Genomic DNA, 23,815 nt, shown 5'->3' with positions numbered 1-23,815 from the left:
CAACATATCATTCTGCAGCACTTGAATCTCTGCATTTTTGTCAACAAGATGCTTTTGTAATATTGCTGTTAGAGATGATAACTAGTTCTGGGCTTTTTTAAATAAAGATTAGCATTTTGAAGTTTTTTGACAGGTTACAGCACACAGGCAGAATTTCGTTGACAATTGCCATTTAGCAGCGGACAAAACAAATGCAACTTTTTTGGTTTGTTTCATTTTCTTAAGTCTGGTCCGTGTCAACGTCACGGAAGTTTTTAAATAATTAAAGGAAGTATCCAGAAGTTTCCAGAAGCATGCAGAAGCTTCCAGAAGTTTCCAGAAGAAGCATCCAGTAGCATCCAGAAGTATCCAGAAACATTCAGAGGTATCCAGACGCATCCAGAAGCTTCCAGAAGCATCGAAAAGAAGCATCTAGAATCTTCCAGAACAGGTTCACACAGGTTCATTTTACTATATAAGAGACATGTAAATTGACATGTTATTCAGTCAGTATATGGAAGTCAATCAGTCAGTATTATCAAGACAGTTTATCGAAGTGAGTTTTATCAAAGTGTTTTATCGAAGAACATCAATACAAGAAGTGAAATACAACAAGTGTTTCATTACATCAATACAGTCGACATCCAACCAAGATGTTGTGTTCCACAGAGCATTATTGTATCATCACAAGGTAAATGTAACACGGTAAGCCTTGAGAAGCGTGATTATTTATTTTTATTATTTTTATGACTTCAAGTGCAAAAATAGCTCCCGACAGTCTTGGATTGGAACTCAGAAAGAAAATTATTGGCGATTACGTAAGTGGAATGTCACAAAAAAGTATTTGTGATAAATATCGCGTGAAAAAATGGACCGTATCAAGACTATGTTCCAAATATCGTTCTACGGGGAAGTTGGCAGCAGATAACAAAGGTGGAAGACCACGTTCCACCACTTCTAGAGAGGATTCTATGATTGCCAGATCCGTCCAGAAGGATCCCTGGATATCATCAGTCGAGATACAAAAGCAATTAGAGCTGCCTGTATCGGACCGAACAATCAGACGACGTGCTGTTGAAGCCGGATTGTTTTCTCGACGCCTTGCAAAGAAACCGCTGATTTCACTAAAAAACCAGAAGAAAAGACTCCTTTTTGCTACATCTCATATTGACTGGAATGTGCAGAAATGGCGAACTGTCCTGTTCAGTGATGAATCAAAGTTCAACATCATTGGGAGCGATGGCATTTGCCGTGTACGTCGACCACCCGGAAAACGCCTCGATTTACGTTACTGCCATAAGACCGTGAAGCATGGTGGAGGCAATGTAATGGTCTGGGGGTATTTTTCTGCTAACGGTCTAGGTCCAATACATCGAAACGATTGAATAATGGACCGTTTCATGTATAAAAATATCCTGAAAGATGTTATGTTACCTCATGCTAAATGGAATATGCCAATAAAATGGGTTTTTCAGCAAGACAACGATCCAAAACACACTGCAATAGTAGTCAAGCAGTGGTTTCAAGACAACCACCTATCGGTGATGGATTGCTCGTCTCAATCTCTGGATCTCAACCCTATTGAGATCTTGTGGGAGATCGTCAACCACAGAATTAATCGTGAAGGTGTTCGTAATAAGGATCAACTGTTTGAACAAATCCAAAAGTCCTGGGCAGCGATTCCACAAAGTTTCATTGATTACCTGATCGAATCTATGCCTCGAAGATGCAAGGCTGTGATTGAAAACAAAGGATTTGCCACAAAATATTGGTAGCGAAATACAGCTTGGTCAACATTTTGTCGAGTTGCACCAGTTAACCAGGAACTATATATATATATATATATATATATATATATATATATATATATATATATATATATATATATATATATATATATATATATATATATATATATATATATATATATATATATTATATGTATGTATGTATATTATTATTTTTTATTATTGTGAAATGTTGTAATTTTAGTTGAGTTTTAGGTATTTCGCTGATTCAAGTTTATTACAGATGCGTGATAGTATGCTTGGTATTTGCAATCATCTAAATGGTGAACCATTTAGTGCACAAGGTTTGAATATTTTATATTGCTCAGTATTTATTTTTTACAATATTTTTTCATGGAAAATAGGAGTTTTATTTGTTTTAAGTAACATTAGTAACAGGTTATTTTCTTTCATGAAAGGTACTTTCTTTCATAACAGGTCACTTTCTTGCGTACATTTTTTGTGAAACAAATTCTATTCAATCTAAGTTGGCAAGCCTTGAACAAAGACAGGGAAGGTAGGAAGAACACTTTTGTAATGATCCTGTTGATCAGAATATCAGCCAAATCCAGTTTCCAATTTTTAATTCTGTACTGCAATATTCTGAAGTTGAAAAGCACCCAAAGAATATGGTATGTTTTCATTAATTTCTGAATATGCAAGTAGCCATAAACTGTTGATTTTGGAATGTAATAATAATTATATAAAACATTTCTAATCTTTTTTAGCTGTCATGGATGACGCTTAAAGGAGGGTTGACTGCCCATGACCATATTTCATAAATGATTGATAAGTTGCTGAAATACATGAAATGCAAAAAAAGATCAACAGGCCCGTAACACATGGCAAACTAAAGTTTTTTGATCACCTGGAAAATCTGCTTAAAAGTGAGTGAAATTTAGGCTACTTCGAATAATTTTGATATAAAAAATATATCGATATTAAATTTTAAATAGCAGTCTTGTGAGTAACCCATTTAACTTACAATCACTGTTTGAAACAATTAAATGAAATAACGAAAGTTATTAATCTATTGGTATTAAAAATTTACTTAAATTTATACGCATATTTATATTGTCGATGTGATTATATGTTCCAGTCAATTAAATAAATAACAATTATTAAGTGATTATTTTAATGATGTATTTATAGCTTTAACTGTTCACTTTTTCCCCGGCATAACGAAAAAAAAAATTGCGTTCAAAGTTGCACGATTTTTCAATATCGCCAGAGATTGTTCTGGTGGTTGGCTGCGGCAATGTAAGAAAACAGCAGTTACGATTGACGCGAAAGATACAGACAGTGACGAGAGAAGTGAAGAGGACAACGAAGATAATAACGCTCCTCGATAAAAGAAGCGAAAGACATCTTTAAATATATATTAATGTCTTGTATTTTGAATAGCATTACTATGTAAATAATATGTAATATATAACAGTTTATGTAATATGAATCGTGATGATAAATAAATTTATAAATAGGTTTATAAATAAAAAAAAAAGAATTTAAATAAAAACAACCACGCTTTACTACTCATCTTTTGAGTGGTAACGTGCGGTTTTTTTTTTTGGTCACTATAAGGCTAGCTCTTAAGGGACCCTTAAATTCCGCGCGGACATTTTCGTCAGGGTCCCTTAAGGACATGCCCTTAAAGGACCCTTAAGTTTTTTTAAGGCCGGTATAGAATGATACTCTCTTTAAGAAAGGAATTGGCTTCGCGAAGAAAGTCGAAGGTAAAAGGTCCTAGCTCCATAAAAATTAGTTTAAAATTGTTATAATTAATTTTTTTAAATGCGTTTTTTTGAACTTGTATAAATACATATTCGAATACTTTGATAAATTAAAATTGAATTATATAGAGTACCGGGTCAAACCGCACACCATATCATTCCGCACACTGATCGAAATTATCAAATAAAAAATGAAAGGATATGGCTTTGAAAAAAAAAAATAGATTCAAATACAGAACTATCTCATCTATTCGAATTGATAAAATTATATGCCGATTCAACTCCTTTTTTTCCTTTTTTTTTTATACAACTTTAACTGGGAGTCAAAATTTTATATATTTTTTATTGTTGCGAACAATATATCGCTTGAACCGAAACTAATATAAAAATAATTTTAGCACTATCTTGTTGGAAATTTAGTTTTAATTCTCATAGTTTAATTTTTATGCAGCTAGAACAAAAAGTTAAATAAAAAATAAAAGTAAAAAGAATTCTTTTTTGATAAAACCGCACGCTCGATTAATTATTTATTTAGTTTTTCGAAAATGACTAAGGGCCTATCTTTATCTAATTAAATTAGGGTTAATTCCGGTTTAACTAAAAATGAACTATAATGTTATTTGTTCATATAATCATCTCTTTGTCATTAAAAACCAATTATTATATTATTTCTCAATATAGTCATCACTCAATTCAACTTAACTCACTCACTTTAATATGTCAACTAAAAAAACAAAAGTATACAAGGAAGACGATATACTAGCCGGATTAACTGATATAAAAGAAAAGAAAACATCACTGAGAAAAGCTGCATTCAAACATGGCGTTCCAGTCTCAACGCTCAAAGATTGCAAAAGTAACAACAACAAAAGCTTTCGTGGCTCATGTACAACAACGGTACTCTCAAATGAAACAGAAAGATTGATGGTGTATGCGTTCCAATTACTTGGTTACTGGGGTTATGGTTTAACCCGAAATAAAATCCTAGATTTGTATGCGGTTACCTAAAGCACGAAGATCAATTGCACTTATTCAAAAATGGCAAGCAACTCACATAGCTTTGGAAGCGGTATTGTTGTGCAAAAAACACAATATAATCTTAATTTGTCAACCAGAGCATTCTTCACATATTCTACAACCATTGGATAGAAGTGTCCATTTTCATGTCAAACAAGTATGGAAAGAAATTCTTACAAAGTATTACAAAGACTCGAAATGTAAGAATTTAGATAAACAAAATTTTCCACCGTTGCTCAAACTGCTGTACAAGAGTGGTAAATGTTTTACACGCTTGCATGCAATAGCTGGTACACTGGCTTATTTCCACTTAAGAGCCGTTTTTTCTAAGAATCAGGCAAATTCCTGAAACTGTGGAAGTAACCTCCTCCAAATTGCTTGAGTTTTTTATATATTGATCAGAATATAGAGAAAACCTGTTGGGGAAAAAAAAAAATTTTCAAAAATGTTTCGTTCACTCGGAATCTGGGCTTAAATTTTTGAGATTTTTTAAAAAATTTTTAGAAATTTAGTTTTTGCCACCTTTGAACCCATTTTTTTGGCAAGGCAAAAAGTTGCACATAGCTTTTGTAGTTAATATCAGACGTAACCCAAAAGCTCTCTCCAAAAAATGTAAAAAAGTTGCGTGACACTGTGCGGTTGGCTAATTATCATAGTTCAAAAGTACAAAATCAATCAGTTTTGTCATTTTTTAATCGGAGTTAATTCTAGCGGCGAAGTGTTGCACACAATTTTTCTTTTAGTATTTGAAATTATCAAAGGTATTGAGTCTAAAAATGCAAAGAAAGTTATGTGATACCTAAGGCCTATTAATATTTTTATTTTATTTATATATTTGTTAAACACCCACTCTATATTACAAGTAAGGTAAATAAAAAGTTTCAAAAAAAAATCTCTAGGATCTAGGAATTTTATTTTCAAGAACATCCTTAAAGATTGTTCTTTGTTCTTTTGAGTTCCAGAACTCAACTGCACATTTTAAGATTTTAAGATCCGTTTCAGGAATTATATTTTTTAAACCAGTAATTTTTATTTTTTATTTGTGTTGCATTAGTTTCTCTATATTTAATTTATGACTATTGCACAGAGCCTTGACGCTATCTACAAAAGGTCGTGGACCTGATTCGTTGTTCAACTGCGACTTAAGAATATCAAATGTCATTTTATTTTTCAACAGGCGAATAAATAAGTTTATCTTATTTTGTTGCGTAATTATAGATATATCTTCAATACAAAATAGGGGATGTATATATAATTTTTACTATGTTTTGAAACGTTTAGTAGTGACTTCAGTGCAATTCTTCCTACTATATCAAGCTTTTGCAATAACATTTCTTTATGGTCGCAAAGCTCAAGACCATACGTTAGTGTTGGAACAGCTAAAGTTTTATATAACTGGACAATAGAGTTTGGGTGAACAAAACGAATTCCAGCTTGAATTAAAGACTGCATTACTGCCCGGAAATGGGATATTCGGTTATCAATGTTTAAACGATTAAGTGAGGCAATTGGTGAATATTTTGTGTTCCATATAAATCCTAGATGAGTAAGTTTATTGTCTAGTTTTATTTTTTGGTGGTTGAGTGTTATCGTGCATTTTTTAATTTGATGTGTTCCGGTGACCAAAAACTCGGTTTTGTCAGCATTCAATTTTATGCAATTTTCTTTTGTGTAAATGTTACAGATATTAATTAGCTTTTGTAGGCCAGAGAGGGTGGAACTAAGAAGTATAATGTCATCAGCATATGCTACAACACCCGTGTAGTTTCCATTTATTGATGTTCCTACGACACTTTCATTTTGTAAGGTTTCTAGTAGGTTTTGAGTGTAAAGATTGTACAAATGAGGCGAGAGAATCGATCCCTGTCTCACTCCTTGCGTTAAATAGAATGGAGTTGATTTGCAACCTAGATAAGACACAGAAGCACTACTCTCCCTGTATAATGACGATATTGTATTAACAATATACAGTGGTAATTTTTTATTATTGTACAGTTTCTCAAAAAGAATGTCCCAGTTGCAACTGTCAAAAGCTTTTTCAGCATCAAGGGAACAGAGATAAACAGGTGAGTTGTTGTTGTTGTAGTGTTTAATTGTTTCACTAATAACAAATTCGGCGTGTAGGGTTGAGCTATTTTTGGTGAAACCGAATTGAAGAGGATGAGCTTCTTTTAGATCTGGACAGATTATTAGGATTATATATTCGATTAGTTTTGTGAAGATTGGAATGATGCTGATACCACGGTAGTTATTTGGATCAGTTAATGATTTTTTATAAGATTTAGCAAGTGGTATTATAAGTGATGTAGACATCGACTTTGGCGTTTGACCATGATTAAGAGAAAATGTGAAGAATTTTTTTAGCCATTCTATTAGGGCTTCACAACGCAAATATTTTAAATGTTCTGCAGAGATTCCAAAAGCATCTTTGGTTTTGTTTAATTTTAGGCAAGAGATAGCCGTTCTTATAATTTCATCTGATATTATTACAAAGTCAAATTTTGTACAAGGTGGAACTTGAAAACTCTTCGCGGTATGCGTTATAGATTTAGTGTTTAACCGTTTTTCAAAACTATCGGCGAATTCTCTTGTGATTGACTCCTTGTCCTTTTTATTATTTATTGTAAATAATTTTGAGTTTGCATCAGTCTGTATATTTCTAAAAGTATTCCAGAAGTTTTTTGGATTGGTATTTTTTAACATTTCGATTTTTATGTATTTTTTGTAAAGGTTATAGTTTTGTGCTTTCTTAACAGCGTTTCGGAAATTTTTTCGTGCAATTAGGTATTGGTTAAAAATGTGCGAACTTAAATCTTTTACGAAACCCGTGTCACGCCATTTCTTAAAATGAAATGTAAGAACTTTTTTACTCCTACTTAACTCGGGAGTCCACCAAAATTTCGAATATAATGATTGTTTTTTCTCAGATAAGTGTTGGCGAAGAGCTTCAGATGCACTTTTTGTAATCAAATTATAGATTTTGATAAGTTCTTTATCGTAATTGTTATTTGTAAGGCTAAGACTTTTAATATTATTATTTACGAAATCATTATATAATTGTATAAAACGTTGATTATTCCAAGCATAATTTGGAATACTAATTTTGTCTGTCATTTTGTGAATATTCTCTTTGAGAGATCTTCCGATGAGTTCAATTACAATTGATACTGGCAAATGATCACTCATATTCTGAGGTGAAAAGGGGGCAACAAAACAGTTGTAATACCTAAGAGAAGTGTTTTTTGAGATAGCTATGTGATCAATATATGATGCATTTGGTAGTGTATTATGTTGATATGTTATCTTAGGGCCTGAACCTTTAATTACGTCCACTAGTTCAAATTCACTCGATTTTATAAATTCTGATAGAGCCGCGGAGTAATTATTTTTTGTGGGACTTGATCTTTCTAGTAAATCGTAGATTTCGAGAGGAAAAGATTGAAAATCACCAAATACAATTACTTCGCCGACACCCTCATAATTATTAACAAGGCCTTTAATTATATCTAATTGATTTGTGTATTCATCTAATGATGTTCGATTATTCCGCGATGAAGTTAGATAAATACCAATTATAACAATGCTAGTATTATTTTTAACAAGATTTATAGCAAGAATATGATCATCTTCATATAAAATAATGACATTTTGAAACATATGTTTCCGAACCAGAAACGCATTTCCGCCAAACGGCCGACCTTGTTCGCGTTTATTTGCCTGGTGGAAGTACGAAGAGTGGGTGTTTTTGAAAATATTTTTGATTATTGAATGTTCAAGTTTTGATATCCAATGTTCGCATATAAAAGTAATATCATGGGAAGTTATCAAGGATTCAGTGTATTTAATGTTTGATTTAAGCCCATGACAATTAAAAGTGCATAATTTTATGGGAAATTTATTTTTCTTTAATACGCTGTCGGAAGCCATTTTGGTTTATAGAAATTTTCCTGGTTGCCGTTGTTTGCCAGATTTTGTGCTAAGTTAGAACTTAAGCGCTTTTTTCGAAATGGTTTGACTATTATATTGTTATCCCATAGAGAAGGGTTAAATACTTTATTTTTTTCTGTGTTATTTATGGTAACTATATACGATCTGTTATACTCGTTTTCTTTATTTAAACATACCGAAAACGGGGTAATTCTAATATATTAAGGCTTGAAATTGGAAAAAAATGTTTTAGTATACTTACAAAATGAACCATTACGGCAGAGGCGCTTAGTTTTGTAAAAATGTAAACATATCCAACTGTCAATACAAAAAGGTCCTAACATAATAATAAAAAAAATTCGTGTGATTTTGTCACACGCATGATATAACATGAATTAAAAACTGAACAAAAATCTAACATCAAGATAACTATATTGCTAATTAAATAAAACATAAATCAAACATTTAAATGTTTTTCCATTTAAAAATTAGTTTTTCATTTATTAATAGAGTCATTTACACACATTATCCACCACATCACACATAATTTCTACTCTGCTGCAGTAAGTTTCTCTAAGAATAATGATATGACTGTATTATAGTCTTCTTCGGATAATGAATAATCGCCACAACCACTGATTAGAAAAGGAGCATTTACTAATCAGATAATTTTATCAGTTTGGTTATTTATCTCCTCGGTAGTAACTGGCCAGCGAAAAGTATTCTTCTCTTGCCCGTTAATCATACAATTAACTCTGATCCCAGTTATAGATACCTAAAAGTATTAGCGCAACATTTAAAATAATATAATAAAGAGTTTATGATTTGTTTAAATTTGCTTACATTCAATAAAACTTGTAAAGTCTTATATAATGTCATTCTGAAATTATTTTTACATTTTATTTATATTCCTTTTATTTTAGAGCACTGTTTTGTAAAACAAAATAAAAACTTGAAACTAATATATACTTTGAATAATATTACCTCCACAATATATCCAATATTCCATTGTTTTTCATATGCAACAGCAACCCAATCATTCACTTTCCATACAAGACAAATTTCTTTTGCAAGATTGGCGATGTCTTCCTCATATTTATTATCATCTTCATTGTCTCCTGCCAGATTAAAGTCATCATTTTCGCCATAAACTTCTTTGTTATCGTTAACCTGACTATTTTCATTATTTTCTGTTGTCGGTTCTACCAGCTTACCTTTTCTTTTCAGGTTACTAAATCTATAACAATATCAATTGTACATATTTTTAAACATATGTAAACAAACACACAAAATTATAACTTTCACCTAAATTTTAATTTCATATTTGTAAAAGAACTATTTAACAGTCAGAAACATAATCTAATTTGCAAAAGTTTTGATAGCAACAATGCCTACCTTGAAAATAAAGATCTTATCTGTTGGCTAGTTACATATTGATCAGGCGGAAGTTCTCTCCTCAGCTGCATGTGAACCTGCTCAGGGCTCATTTTATTACCTGATTCTTCTCCACGAATAAAGTATTTATACAACAGTTCTTTCTGCTGATTTGAAAATCTAAAAGAACTTCGAACTGGTAATGCCCAACCTTGCAATAGAAAAATGTTCATGCAATGTGGTTTGTCTTTTACGGAAGCACTGTTAGAGGATGAAGAAATTGGCATATTTAGTTGTGAAGTAATTTTCATCTTATGAACAAACGAGTTGCGAACTTTATCCAATGATGTTAATGATTTCGGAACTGTATGAAGACCGGATAGCATGTGTTCTTCTAACTCAGCATCGCTTTAAAATGATAAAGTACAATTCATTTCAGTGCAAAATCTTAATGAATATAATTGCCTGTCACTTCTTTTCTGTTTTTCCTTAAGTGACTTGTTACGCTTAATTGAATTATCTGTTTTGCTATATGGCAACAACAACTTAATCGAGGGTTGAATTTTAAGATTTCCATACTCTTGTTCAATTCCCTCACCGATATTGAAATAACGCAATTCCCTCACCGATATTGAAACATCTTCATACTTTTCTCACCAAACTCAAATGAGTGATAGTTGCTAATGTTCTTAATCTTTGGTCCAGTAACTACAGTTTTATCATTGCTAAATTGAGCAACTGCTACTTTTGCATCTTTAGCGCCAAAACTATAATGCATAGCCTTGTGTATATCTTCAGCAGTCAAAAGATTATTACCAGAGTCAACGTAACTCCTTAAAATTGTCTTTACAACTGCACTCTCCCTGTCACATTGATCTTTTCCACAACAGGGTTCATTATAATCATATCTCAGCAACTTTATATCTCTCTCTTTGCATACATTGTAGATTGCTTCAGCTGAAAGATTTCCCTGATAGCAGCCGGCATTATCAGATTTGGTAAACATTTTCTTGATATGCGGTTGATCAATTCTGAATTGGTCTAAAACTGCAGTGGCTAACGAAACAACATCACCTATTCCCTGATCACACCTATACATTGAAGTAAAGTAAACACGTTTGAATAACTTTCCTGCTATTTTTATGAAGAATATATCCACATGTAAACTCATTCCTTTCTTTCCAAAATACTCTCTTTGGCCCTCTCTGTATCGAACCGGAAGAATTTTTTGACAAAAATCTTTAAGCCAGAAAGCAGTTTCATCGTTTAATTGCTTAAAAGCTTCGATTTTTGCCTTTTTCTGTTGAGAATCTCTCATCAGGTGTTTTATGTAGTTGAATACATCCTTTACAGCAATTTCCAAATCATAAATAGAATCAGCATCGTCAGAATTTTGAATTGTTAGTTCTTTGATCATCTCGACAGCTTTGCACAAATCATAGCAATCGGCACATACCACTTCTGATATCTCTGTGTTGGATTGAAGATTTTTTTCAGATGGATCTGATAAGGCATGTTTTGAGCTATGAGAAGAAATGTTTGAGTCATTGACACTACAATTGGTTTGATAACTTGTTTTCAAATACCTTTTTCCTTTTTCAAGGGCAGCTTCGAGAGATTTAGAACTAAATCTTTGTGCCAATTTTTGTAATGTTTGAAAACCATTCATGCCTGAAGCAGTAACATCATCTAATCCAGCAAAGCTTTTTCGACTTGAAGGTTTTATTGCATGCAATACTTTCCACAAACTTGAATCAGATAATGGTATATAATTGTTTTCACTACAACTTTTTCGATAGAACATGATAGCGTGGCTATATTTTGTCGTCAGTATTGCATGCACTATCTTTTGTTCTTCACCGCTGTCGTATATTAATTTGGTTATTCCATAAGCAACATCATGCAAAATACCGCTCGTAAATATAAAGTCTAAGAAATGTTCACACTTTGTTTGATCAAGACTAGATCGGACGAATACTTTCTTCTCTGGAAATGCCAACCCTTTATGAGATGCATGCCATTTTCTTGCTGTTTCTATACGATGTTTGGTACACTCAAATGTGTTCATTATAAACTTTTTGGTATACTTGGTATGGTCTAATAATGAGAGGATAACTAACTTTCCCATGGAATCACTTTGCTTATATACTTTCTGAGCACGAATAATTTCAATTGGGAGAGGGCTATTTATTTCATCAACATTTTTACTGTTAAGAAAATCTATAAGTATTTCCTCTTGTCCAGGAGCAACAGCTTCCGCAAATTTTTTCTTTAATAAGTTTTCTAGGCGAACATACTTGCGTTTTAACTTATCTTTAGTAGTATCTTCCAGATATTCGAACTTCCTTTTTAATCTAAGTTTTATTGGACTTGCATTAAGAACCTCAGTTACACTCTCACGGCTTCTTAGAGATTCGTCCAAAATCTCCTATGAAACATTAATTTCACCGGGATCAAATTCTTCATCTGGAGTAGCAGGTGTCATATATGTTTGTTCTTGTTGTGTTTGTGTTTCTGTACATAAATTGGTGTTTTCGTTGACTCTAGATAAAGCAGTTTCTTGCTTTAAATGGGTAAAACACAGCATTGCACCAACTGAAAATACTTCATTGTATCGCTTTGACATTAATATGACGACATGTATTGGTGACGCCCTTAAAGCGGGAGATTTTTTTCCTTTTATATTTAGATGGTGAGGATGAAAGCATGTTTTTGGAGGACTCCATGCAATACCAAACGTGTACCGGTGAAAAGCACATATTTGTTCATCCTTTTCAAGATTTCTTTTAAGTCTATTTGCAATAAGTCCATTTTCTTCCCAAATATTATTATCGTTTAATCGCATGACCTAAAAACAATTTTTTAAACAATTATTAAGTGTGTCATTTAAAGCATTGTTTATAATCTGACTCTTCACGAAAAATGTTTACAAGTTTGAAATACATTGATGTTATTATTAAAATACAATATTGCAAGAGTGTGATTAATTTAGTGATTATTTATTAAAAGAGTGAGGAATTAATTAAAAGAGCTATTTTTTTTGTTTAAAGAACTTTGTCTCAAAATCTTATTGCAGAGAAGTTATAAAGTATGTAATTATAAAAATTATATTACAGTCTGCGTAAATTTAAAATACATAATTACCTTTAAGTTGATGAGGTGTTTCTTAACATCAACATCTCCCAGCTGATGAATGTAGAACATTTTGTTTATAATTTTATGTTTTTTGAATGATCCACAATTTCCTTTTGAAAAGCAACAACAGTTTTCATAAAAATATTTGTTTTGTTTCATACTCAACTAAAAACAAGTTCTATTTATGCAGTACCTATTTCTCAATAGCAATGATAAAATATCTACTCTATTTATGCAAATTTTAAAGATCGTTAAAATAAAGTTAAGACATTTTTATGGTAAAGTTAATAACCGCCCACTAACTTGTTTCTCCACAATCGTGATATCAGCGATTCTTCTTCCATTCGATCACCACAAGTTATTTGGTTATGACGTAAATTTAAATAATTCACTTCTGATCATGTATTGTTTTTTATTATTATTTATTTCAATTGTTATGATTTCTATATCATAGTCAGAAACGCTTAAATTTTTTCTTAACATTACGTGCAATGTTTTGTGTAATGCTAAATGCTAATTTTGGATGATAGAAATTTTATTGTGAGCGAAAACCTCATCTGTGTGTCCAAAAAAATATCTCTTCGTACTTAATCATTTTTAACAATTTGTACCTTTATTTTTAACTTAATATCTAAAGATCACACGAATTTTTTTTATTATTATGTTAGGACCTTTTTGTATTGACAGTTGGATATGTTTACATTTTTACAAAACTAAGCGCCTCTGCCGTAATGGTTCATTTTGTAAGTATACTAAAACATTTTTTTCCAATTTCAAGCCTTAATATATTAATAGGCCTTAAGTATCACATAACTTTCTTTGCATTTTTAGACTCAATACCTTTGATAATTTCAAATCCTAAAGAAAAATTGTGTGCAACACTTCGCCGCTAGAATTAACTCCGATTAAAAATTGACAAAAGTGATTGATTTTGTACTTTTGAACTATGATAATTAGCCAACCGCACAGTGTCACGCAACTTTTTTACATTTTTTGGAGAGAGCTTTTGGGTTACGTCTGATATTAACTACAAAAGCTATGTGCAACTTTTTGCCTTGCCAAAAAAATGGGTTCAAAGGTGGCAAAAACTAAATTTCTAAAAATTTTTAAAAAATTCTCAAAAATTTAAGCCCAGATTCCGAGTGAACGAAACATTTTTGAAAATTTTTTTTTTCCCCAACAGGTTTTTTCTATATTTTGATCAATATATAAAAAATTCAAGCAATTTGGAGGAGGTCACTTCCATTGACTGCCTGATTCTTACAAAAAATGACTCTTAATAAAAACAACATAAATCATAAGGCATTAGCAATCACACAAATGTTTAATCAACTTTCATCAACCTTAGCAACCTCCGCAGTACATACATTATTTTGCTCAGACACAGCTTTATCATCTTCAACAGCCGCCGCAGCACCTACTCCAACTACACACTAATTACACATTATTGGTTAGAGCGCTTGCTTTATAAGCAGGAGATCCAGGCTCGAAACGAGCTCCGGACAACTTTTCGCGTCATGGTAACGAAGGAGGCGTGAACTTCCTGGTTAAATGCATTCCGCGGTGCTCTATGACAAGACCGGTTTGATTTCTTGGGGCACGAAAAAAAAAAAAAAAAAAAAAAAACGTTTTGATAGGTATCAAGCATGTGTTGAGCGTTGCAAAAACAGTATCTAGATAGAGTTGAAGCAGTTTTTTTAAGCCAGAAATCCATCGGATGCTAAGAAATCAAAGCAGTGCAACATGTTAAAACTTGGCGAAATATGTATTACCGAAGAAAATGTGATCGAGTTCCTCAAATAAAAAGATGAAAAAAAGGCAACAAAGGAAGCCATGAAAGTTGCTAAACTTAACGTAAAACGTAGACTCTATATGCCAAGTACTAAAATGCCTGAGCATAGCAAGGCTAAGCAACCTCAGCAAAACAATAATGAAGAACAAGTACCAGCAGCCAAACGATTAAAAGTTGCAAAATGTAAAAGTGTGGAGTACAGTTACACCCAGAAATGTTGCAATGCGAAAATTCGATGTGTCGGGAAAGGTTGTGCAATGAAACATGTTTACCAAAGAAATATGTAGTTGGAACTTAATTTTTTTGTTGCAAAAAATGTAAAAACTTTAATATAATTTCCTAAATATAAGTTGTGTTAAAAAACATAATAAAAAAAAGTTAAAATTTAAAAATTTCAATGTTGTCTTTAGTGTGCGGTTTTATCAGAATGTCGCTTAAAACCGCACAATTTTTTTTCTTTACATTTAATATTTTCGATTATTTTGTTATTATTTTTTTTAAATATATTTATATTATCTTATGTAGTTTTTTATTACCTAGCTAATAAAAGAAAACAAAAATGAAAAATAAAAAAGTTATTTATTTTTATTGATAAGCGTGCGGTTTGACCCGGTGTTACTCTATACAATTATTATCTAAGATAAAATTATCTTTGTATGTCATAAAAATTAAAATCAAAGTTTTTGTATTTAGGTAGAAAATTAAGTTTTAATAATAATAATTTTTAATGATAAAAAAATCTGTTTTCTGTCACTTTCAAACGTAAGTTAACGTTTAAATTTATTATTTCAGTACTTTCTTTTTTATAGTCGGAATCATAAGATACTGTAGGAAATAGTTAGCTAATAACATTATTTAAATTCCGCAACTCAAATCTGTATTTTGTCCAAATTTTAAGTGTTTCTAAATCAGTATGCACTGTCACGGCTGTCGAACACATTTCGATATGTGTTCGACATTCTTAAATTCAACTATAAATTACAAAATTTATGAGCGTTTCCGAGCCGTGGAACTTTTCCCCGTGAAATTAGAAAGCATGTATTTTATGAAAAAATTGAGCTTATATGTTGGCTTCAACAGGATATTTTTTCAACCACTTTGTTTCTAAATGAAAGAATATATTTTCACACAATTTAACACTGTTTTTAGTTAAATTAAAACAAAAAATAAATGTTCACAACACGTTTTTGTGTCTTTTTATTTTTTTGCTCTGATCAAAATTTTTCAACACAATATGAATTTACTATTTAAAGTTAAAAAATAAACACTCAGAAAAATGAATTTTTTTCATACTCTGGGACCAGCGAAATGAAGAGATCCTACTTTTAGTGACGTCTCAGAGAGTTTTATTACAGTTACGTCACAGGAGGTTGGGGTCAATCAATAGGGCGAACGCTATCTCCGATTTAACTTATGATTATATCAAAACATACGCTGTTCTTTTAATATTTATCATAAATAATGGCGACTTGACTGTCACTCAATGCAAATCAATTGATAAATATTAAAAACTTAATCCTTTATCCTGGAATCTATATAGAATTTAACTCTAAAAATGGTAAATAATAAGCAAAATAATTAATACTATAAGTTAAAATTATTACAATTTAAAAATTTGTTGTATTTTAGGGTTTAGGTAATTTGATTTTGAGGTAATCGTACCTAAGTTTTTTAAACGATTGTTTGTTATGTTGATTTAAAAAAAAAAAGATTTTAATATTAACTAAATACGATGAATTTGTTGTACGTTTGTATTTGTGTAGAAAAGTAAAATACACAAAGTATAAAAATATGTTTTACTAAATTTATTTTAGACAGAGAAACAGTTGGATTGTGCATTAGATTTAATGCGTAGACTGCCTCCGCAGCAGATTGAACGCAATTTAAGTGATTTAATTGATTTGGTAATGATAATTTTTTTGTCATAATGTTTTGTAATTAGATAATATAGTGGTAATTGGAATATATTGTAATATACTTGTGTTATTCTTTCTGATTGTCATACTAAATGTTACAAGTAAACACATTTTCATTTGATCTTATTTTATCTATACTCAAAAACAAGTAAAATTTTAGTATATACAATAGATTATGTGATTTAATTGAAGTAAACTCCTAAAATATGTACTCAAAGCCAAAACAAACAAAAAAAAAGTGAAAATGCTCTATTACTTACTCTACTTTACTTCTAATATCTATTATACTTTGTTGTTGCTATGTATCTGCACTGTATTATCCAAGTTGCATGCAATAGCTAATTAAAGCAATAATGTAACAAAAGTTGACAGTGTATGGTGCTGGTAAGATAACTTGAGATTTTTGCTAAAAAAGTCATAAGTTGGCTTAAATGTATTTTTATTAGAACATTTCCTTTCAATTTTTATTATAATGACAAAAAAGAGACCTAAATTTTTACGCCTAAAATTAATATTTTTGTTTTTATTTTTTTAGTTTTATTATTTTTTTTATTTACTTAATTTTATTGTACAGCACTAGAAATATAATAATCTAGTTATTCTCTATTTAGTAACAACCAGAATTGTTTAATTCTTTTTTAATTTTTAATTGTTTAACAGTTTCCAGCAAACCACAAAATACACAAATTCAATCAATACACAGATAAGTATACCAAACTTTAAACCCATAATCAATAAACAGGGGGATATAACTTGACTTGTTATCTTTTTAAAAATGTTACGAATCAATCTTCAAAAGAAAATTTGTAAATTTTACTTTAATAAAATATATAAAATCTCATGTTTTTTTTAAAAAAAAACAACTAACTAAATGAAAATGAATTGAATTTAATTTAATGAAGTTGACACACAAAAATTTATTATACTTTATTTGATATCAGTGATAAGTTTTTTATTTTTAAAAATATACTTACATGTAACTTATTTTTAACACAACTTTTTTACTATATTTATTATTTATATTTAAGGTTCCCGAATTATGTGAAGACCTTCTTTCATCCATCGATCAACCTTTAAAGATTGCCAGAGACAAAGAAACAGGAAAAGATTACTTACTTTGTGATTACAATCGTGATGGTGATTCTTATCGTTCTCCCTGGAGCAATTCTTATGATCCTCCACTTGATGATGGTGCCATGCCATCAAATAAACTTAGGCAACTTGAAATAGAAGCAAACAATGCATTTGATCAATACAGAGACATGTATTTTATATTTATTAACTTTTATTTTAAGCTTTATTTATTGTGTTTTCAATTATATAATGATTAATCAACTTTTTAAAACTATTTTTAAATGAAGTAATGATTTTTTCACACATTTTTTTCGCAAATAAATATGTTTTGAATAAGAATTTATCCAGAATATTCCAGTTTTTCTGGAACCGTAAATTAAATTTCTATATTTAAACACTAAAATATTTTAATGTTATACAAATGATAGATTATTTGATAAATATTTTAACTATATTCAAGGTATTTTGAAGGCGGAGTTTCTTCTGTATATTTATGGGATTTAGATCGTGGTTTTGCTGGTGTTATACTTATTAAAAAAGGTAGAAGTTTTTACAAGTAAAATATATTGACAACATTTCAGAATTTTTATAGTTTTATAATTTTTTTTTAGCTGGAGACGGCTCAAATAAAATTCGTGGTTGTTGGGATTCTATTCATGTTGTTGAAGTTCAAGAGAAGAGTGGTGGAAGGAATGCTCACTATAAACTTACCTCTACTGCGATGTTATGGCTTCAGGTATATATGATTATATATATAAACACTTTAAACAGAAGGCAGGCAGATTTTAATTTGTTTTTAAAAAGTTATTATTTCTAAAAGTTTCTGGTTGCTTTTATTTTGTCAAAATTATAAGTTTTTAATTTTATATATGTTTCTTAAGAATTAATTTTTTAAGTTAAAAAAACAATAGTTTTTAAAGTTTATGGTTTTTAAGAATTAAATTTGTTAATTATTATTTTGATCAAAATGAATGATTCTATTATTTTAACTGAATTTTATTTCTTTTATTTTTAAAAAGTGGATGTTTTTATCAAGCATTTGAGATTTCAGTGTTATTGATAAGCCTTTATAATTCTTCCAGAATTGTTAAATAAAACTAAAATAGTTTGTGTCTATTGCTAACAGCTGCAAATAACAAATTTTAATTTTTGGAATTTGAAATAGTTTATCTGGTGAGAAAGATTGTAACAACATTTCCTACTAGATGAACAAGAACAACCTTAGTTCTAAGAAATCTAAGAACAACCATAAGAAGCACATTATTTTTTTAAATTTAAATTGACAGCTTTTTTTTTTAAATGAAAGCATAAACCTCAGTAATAAATAAAATAATCATTTTACAAAAAATGTATTTAAAAAAAAACAACTCAAATGCAGTGTGTTTTGCATATCAATAGATATGTAAAACATAGTATATTTGAGTTGTTTTTGTCTACAAAATCATTGCATTGCAATAGAATAAGTAATAAAAATTCTACTTTTTTTTTTCACTTTTGAATTCTTTTTTATTTGCTTTGTTAAAAAATTTTAATTTTTTTTTCAGATTTTTTGTGCTTCTATAAAAACATAGTAGAATAACAATTATGTAAGAACAAGATATAAATTGGAAACTTTATTAGTTTATATTTTAGAATAACAACTAAAATGCAAACTTTTTAAGTTTATAATTTAGAATAATGGTTGTTATATAAAATTGTTCTAGGAACTAGAACTAAAATTGTCGCAATAAAAGTTAAATAAAAATAAACTAAAATTACAATTAAGGATCAAAAAATATCACTGTATATTAATTTCACAACACAGTTTTATCATGTTGCTCTGTTGACGTTAGGAGTTTTGTGGTGTTTATAATCATAGCTTTTTTTTAGGTCAACTAATCCAGATAGGAAAAAAGATTTAAATTGTTAATAGTTTTTTAATTGACAGTTTTTTCAATTGACAATAGTTTTTTGCATTTTAAGATAAAACTTATAGTAAAAAAAATCTTATGATGATATTTTTTCTATTTTAACATTTAAGCAGCTTTACATTTAATTTCTTTTTTTTTTTTCTTTTTCTTTCTAGTTCATACCAAGTAAACATACACAATAAATAGGATCATAATAAACAGGGTATGGGAGGGGATTTTTGAGTAATTTATTCTTGATTACTTTTTTACAAATAACATAACCATATATATAGTTTTTACATTTTAAGGATTATAAACAAAACCATATTAATAAACTTCGACAACTTGAAATATAAGCAAATGCATATGATCAATACACATGTATTTATTATTTATTAACTTTTATTTCAAGCTTTATTTATGTTTTAAATTATATTATAATTATCAACTTTTAAAACTATTTTCAAATGAAATACACAAAAAAAAAAAAATGCTTTGATTAAAAATTATCCAAGAATACTCCAGTTTGTCTCTGGAATCGTTGAGTAAATTTCTATTTTTTGCAGAATAATTATTAAATTACTATTGCATATTTGCAATACTTCCTCAATACACCTCAATTAATATAAATACTCTACATATTATCAGCCCTCGGAATTAGGAAAAATAAGGTCAGTAATAATTTGCAGACCTTAATCTGTGTGAGGTTGGCATCAGGTCGGCAGAAAAATGTAAAACAAAGGTTTGATCATAAAACATAGAAACGAGGTCGGCGTTTTTTTACTGACCTCAAACACTTCAGCAGTTATCATCATTGCCAAATGTTGACCCTAATTCCAAGGGTTGTATTATGTAGGTTTATATTAATTGAGGTGTGAAAGTATTGCAATTACATTTTAAATAACATTTTACATTAGTCCTTTAAATCTTTATTACCACTTTTTTTAAAGAAGATAATGTACTAAACTTGTAAATTGTTTGTATGTTGCATTCTTGCCATTTATTTATATCATGTACACCCGTAGGTTGTTTTAAAAAAGTTTATAATAAAGATAGATAATTTTTAGACTCAGAAAGATTCTTCTGGAATGATGAACCTTGGTGGAAGTTTAACTCGTCAGGTTAATGTTATACTTTTTTTTTATTATTATACAATATAACTGTATCAAATCGACTTTTTTTTAATAACTTTTTATGTGAAATTTCAAATGATAAAATTAAAAAACCTATTAAAAAAATATGAACTAACAAGTATTACTATACTTAATATATAATAATTTGATGTTACCAATGTGTTTATACATTATTCATAAGTTTGCAACAACCATTGAATAATGATGCTTGATTTATACAGATTCATGTAAGTTAGGGTATTGTGAGGGGTTTTTTCTGTATAACTCCTGTAAAATTGGTAATATAAACAAATGCATAAAACACTTGTTGAAATATTATATTAGTTATTAAATATATAGAAGTAAAAGTTAAATATATCAGTATCAGACTCTAAAGTGACATTGTAGTTGAAACTCTTAAGGAACATATAGTTATAACTTAGTTTCAATATAGTTTTATATTGTATTTACAACTGTTATTAGTGTTACTACGAATTTATTTTTATTAACTATTTATGAATTATATTAATTTTTATTAATTGTTTATTTAAAAATTCTTGTTTTTTTTTTAATTTTTTGCTATGTATTTATTATAAATAGTTTATATTTAGGCAGAGATAGAAAGTAGTGTTAGTGAAATAAATCCTCATATAGTCAACATTGGAAAGATGATAGAGGTATATTTTTATTTTGCTTAATGTTTTTATAAAATAAAATTTTGTTTAGCTCACACATTTTATTTAGCTCGTGTCTTTGAATAATAGAAATTAAATAAACAATAAGAGTAAAAAAAAAATATTAAGTAATATTGCCTATTTTTTATGCTTTGTTCAAAAGAAAGATGAGTCAAACCTTGCATAACTGTAAACTTCTTCATTTAAGTTTAGATTTGTTTCATTTAAGTTTGGATTAGTTATAAATGTTTCTTATCATGATACAATTTCAAGGTTGCAAGTTTGCAAGATTGCAAGTTTGAGATTTAATTTTTTACACATGATTACTAATTAAGATTTAAAAAAGAAAAACACTGCATGATGCAAAACCAAATTGTTTTTTAATATTTTAATAATAAACAAAAGTATTTTAAATCCTAACAAGTTCCCATGGAAAGTTTTTTCTAATGGAAATATAGTGATTTTATGGTAAACAACATTTAGAGACTTTTTGAATTTAGTAATAATGTACCAATGTTTCATTGTTTCAAATGTTAAAAGTACTATTTTTTATTTATACTTATGGATTTTTAATCACTTAAGAAATAATGACATTTATCTTGTTGTTATAATATATACTTATATAAGTTGTTTTGTGTGTGTGTGTGCGTGCGTGCGTGCGTGTGTGTGTGTGTGTGTATATATATAAATATATATATATATATATATAATTGCTTGCATAACCAATTGATCCAATAGTTGCAGAATAATAATATGAATGCAACTGGATTAAATGTTGTAGGTGCATACAAATGGATTAAATAATGTTGTAGGTGCACACAACTGAATTATCAATTACTATCTATATTAAAATTTTTAATGTAAAAATATAAAACATGAAAATATTTTATATTGCAGAATAGGCGAATACTGGTTGTTTGGAAAAATTCCCAGAATTGAAATTTTTTAGGAAATCTTAATTACTTGTGATGACTTAATGTGGGATTACTTATTTAAATGTGAATTAAAAGTAATATGAATAAAAATTTGAGCAAAATCGCTCAAATTTTTATTCACGTCAAGCTGAGCAATTACTCAAAAAATGCTGAGTAAAAGCAATTGCTTATTTATATTCATCCGGCCTTTTACGGCGCTTACACGTTATCTAGGCCTCTGTAAGTTCGTCATGGATTTTATGCAGCAAAACTCGTGAAACTTAGTAAAACTGTCTAAAAAAAAGAAAAAAAACTGAGTGTATTCATTGTTACCCGGAATTTTTTTTTTTTATGAAGTTTTTGTTTTCTATTCCTAAATTAAATTAAAAAATAAGCTTTTATATTTTCTAGGATATGGAGAACAAAATTAGAAATACATTGAACGAAATTTACTTTGGTAAAACAAAAGATATCGTGAATGGTTTAAGGTAAGTTTAAGTAATTTATGATTTCTTCTATTTTTTCAATTTTATCAGTTTTAAATTTGAATAATTTTAATTTAGAAGCGTTAATAGTTTGGACGAGGCTAAAAAGCAAAATAACCTTCAAGCGGAACTGTTTAAAAATTTAAAGCAACGACAGAATGCTCCAAAATAAATTAGAATATAGTATTTTCAAGCACTGCTCAGCGGAAAAATAATTTTTTTTATATTAAACATATAACTTGACCGATAAAATTTTTTTAAACTATCTATTTTTTCGACTTTTTTTATTTGATTTTTGTATTTTCAGCGCGCCAGTGCTTTTAAAACATTTCCGTGTTGACGGAGCACTTCGTTTGTCGATAGTTAGGTTTTCGTTTCATCGTGTTTATTTTTCTTGTACAAAAGTTTTAAATAGTTAACTAAAGCACACAAATATTCTTAATTCGTTTTTTCTTTTGCAAATCTTTGTTTGACATTTTTGTCTTTCATTTGAACCCTATTTATCATTCGAAGTGTCGTAAAAAAATTTAGATTGCTTTTTAATATTGTTTTTTTATCAATATTTAAAAAGCAAGCTTAGCCTTTTTGAGAAAATAGACCATACCGTCAAAATATATTTGACAATAGAAAAAAGTATTAATTTTAAATGAAACTGGTCTATTCTAAAAACTTTGCCTGCTTATAATATTTCAAAAAAAAGTATGCTATGTTAGCAAGAAATAATTTATTTGGTCATAAGGATCAAGAAAATTTACTCTGAAAATCTGAACTAATTTCTACATGCAGGCATGAAAACAAATACCTAATAACTTTCCTGGTAACATATACCGTTTTTATAAAATTAAAACAATTTCCAACTTTCTGTGAATTATATTCTTTTCTTTATATAATTTGAATTTTTTGATATTTATACATTCTTCCTGATTTCCTGATGAACCAGCTGAGGCTGAAACAGACTGTAGAAGATATATATGTATGTATATATACAGTATCGGACAAAACGAGTGCAA

General features: G+C 29.3%; 2 protein-coding genes and 1 long non-coding RNA gene across 3 annotated transcripts; 2 read left to right on the top strand and 1 right to left on the bottom strand.

Moving 5' to 3' along the window:
* The first annotated feature begins 2,198 nt into the window (after positions 1-2,198).
* Positions 2,199-3,203, top strand: LOC136081009 (uncharacterized). The gene is made up of 3 exons (XR_010638808.1): positions 2,199-2,398; positions 2,495-2,653; positions 2,919-3,203. It is a non-coding gene; the product is annotated as an uncharacterized LOC136081009 (long non-coding RNA).
* A 2,522-nt stretch (positions 3,204-5,725) lies between these two features.
* LOC136081331 (uncharacterized) lies at positions 5,726-8,440 on the bottom strand. Its single transcript, XM_065798641.1, has one exon. The coding sequence runs from the start codon at positions 8,438-8,440 to the stop codon at positions 5,726-5,728; it is 2,715 nt and encodes a 904-aa protein (XP_065654713.1).
* A 7,679-nt stretch (positions 8,441-16,119) lies between these two features.
* Positions 16,120-23,247, top strand: LOC100197468 (F-actin-capping protein subunit beta). Its single transcript, XM_065799864.1, has 9 exons — positions 16,120-16,299; positions 16,556-16,645; positions 17,686-17,921; positions 18,192-18,271; positions 18,343-18,467; positions 20,688-20,741; positions 21,344-21,409; positions 22,732-22,808; positions 22,884-23,247. The coding sequence occupies exons 1-9, from the start codon at positions 16,297-16,299 to the stop codon at positions 22,975-22,977; spliced, it is 825 nt and encodes a 274-aa protein (XP_065655936.1). The 5' UTR covers positions 16,120-16,296; the 3' UTR covers positions 22,978-23,247.
* Positions 23,248-23,815: the final 568 nt, after the last annotated feature.

The sequence above is a fragment of the Hydra vulgaris genome, chromosome 06 (assembly GCF_038396675.1).
Source record: "Hydra vulgaris chromosome 06, alternate assembly HydraT2T_AEP".
NCBI lineage: Eukaryota > Metazoa > Cnidaria > Hydrozoa > Anthoathecata > Hydridae > Hydra > Hydra vulgaris.
This window is presented reverse-complemented; position numbering and strand designations above follow the sequence as displayed.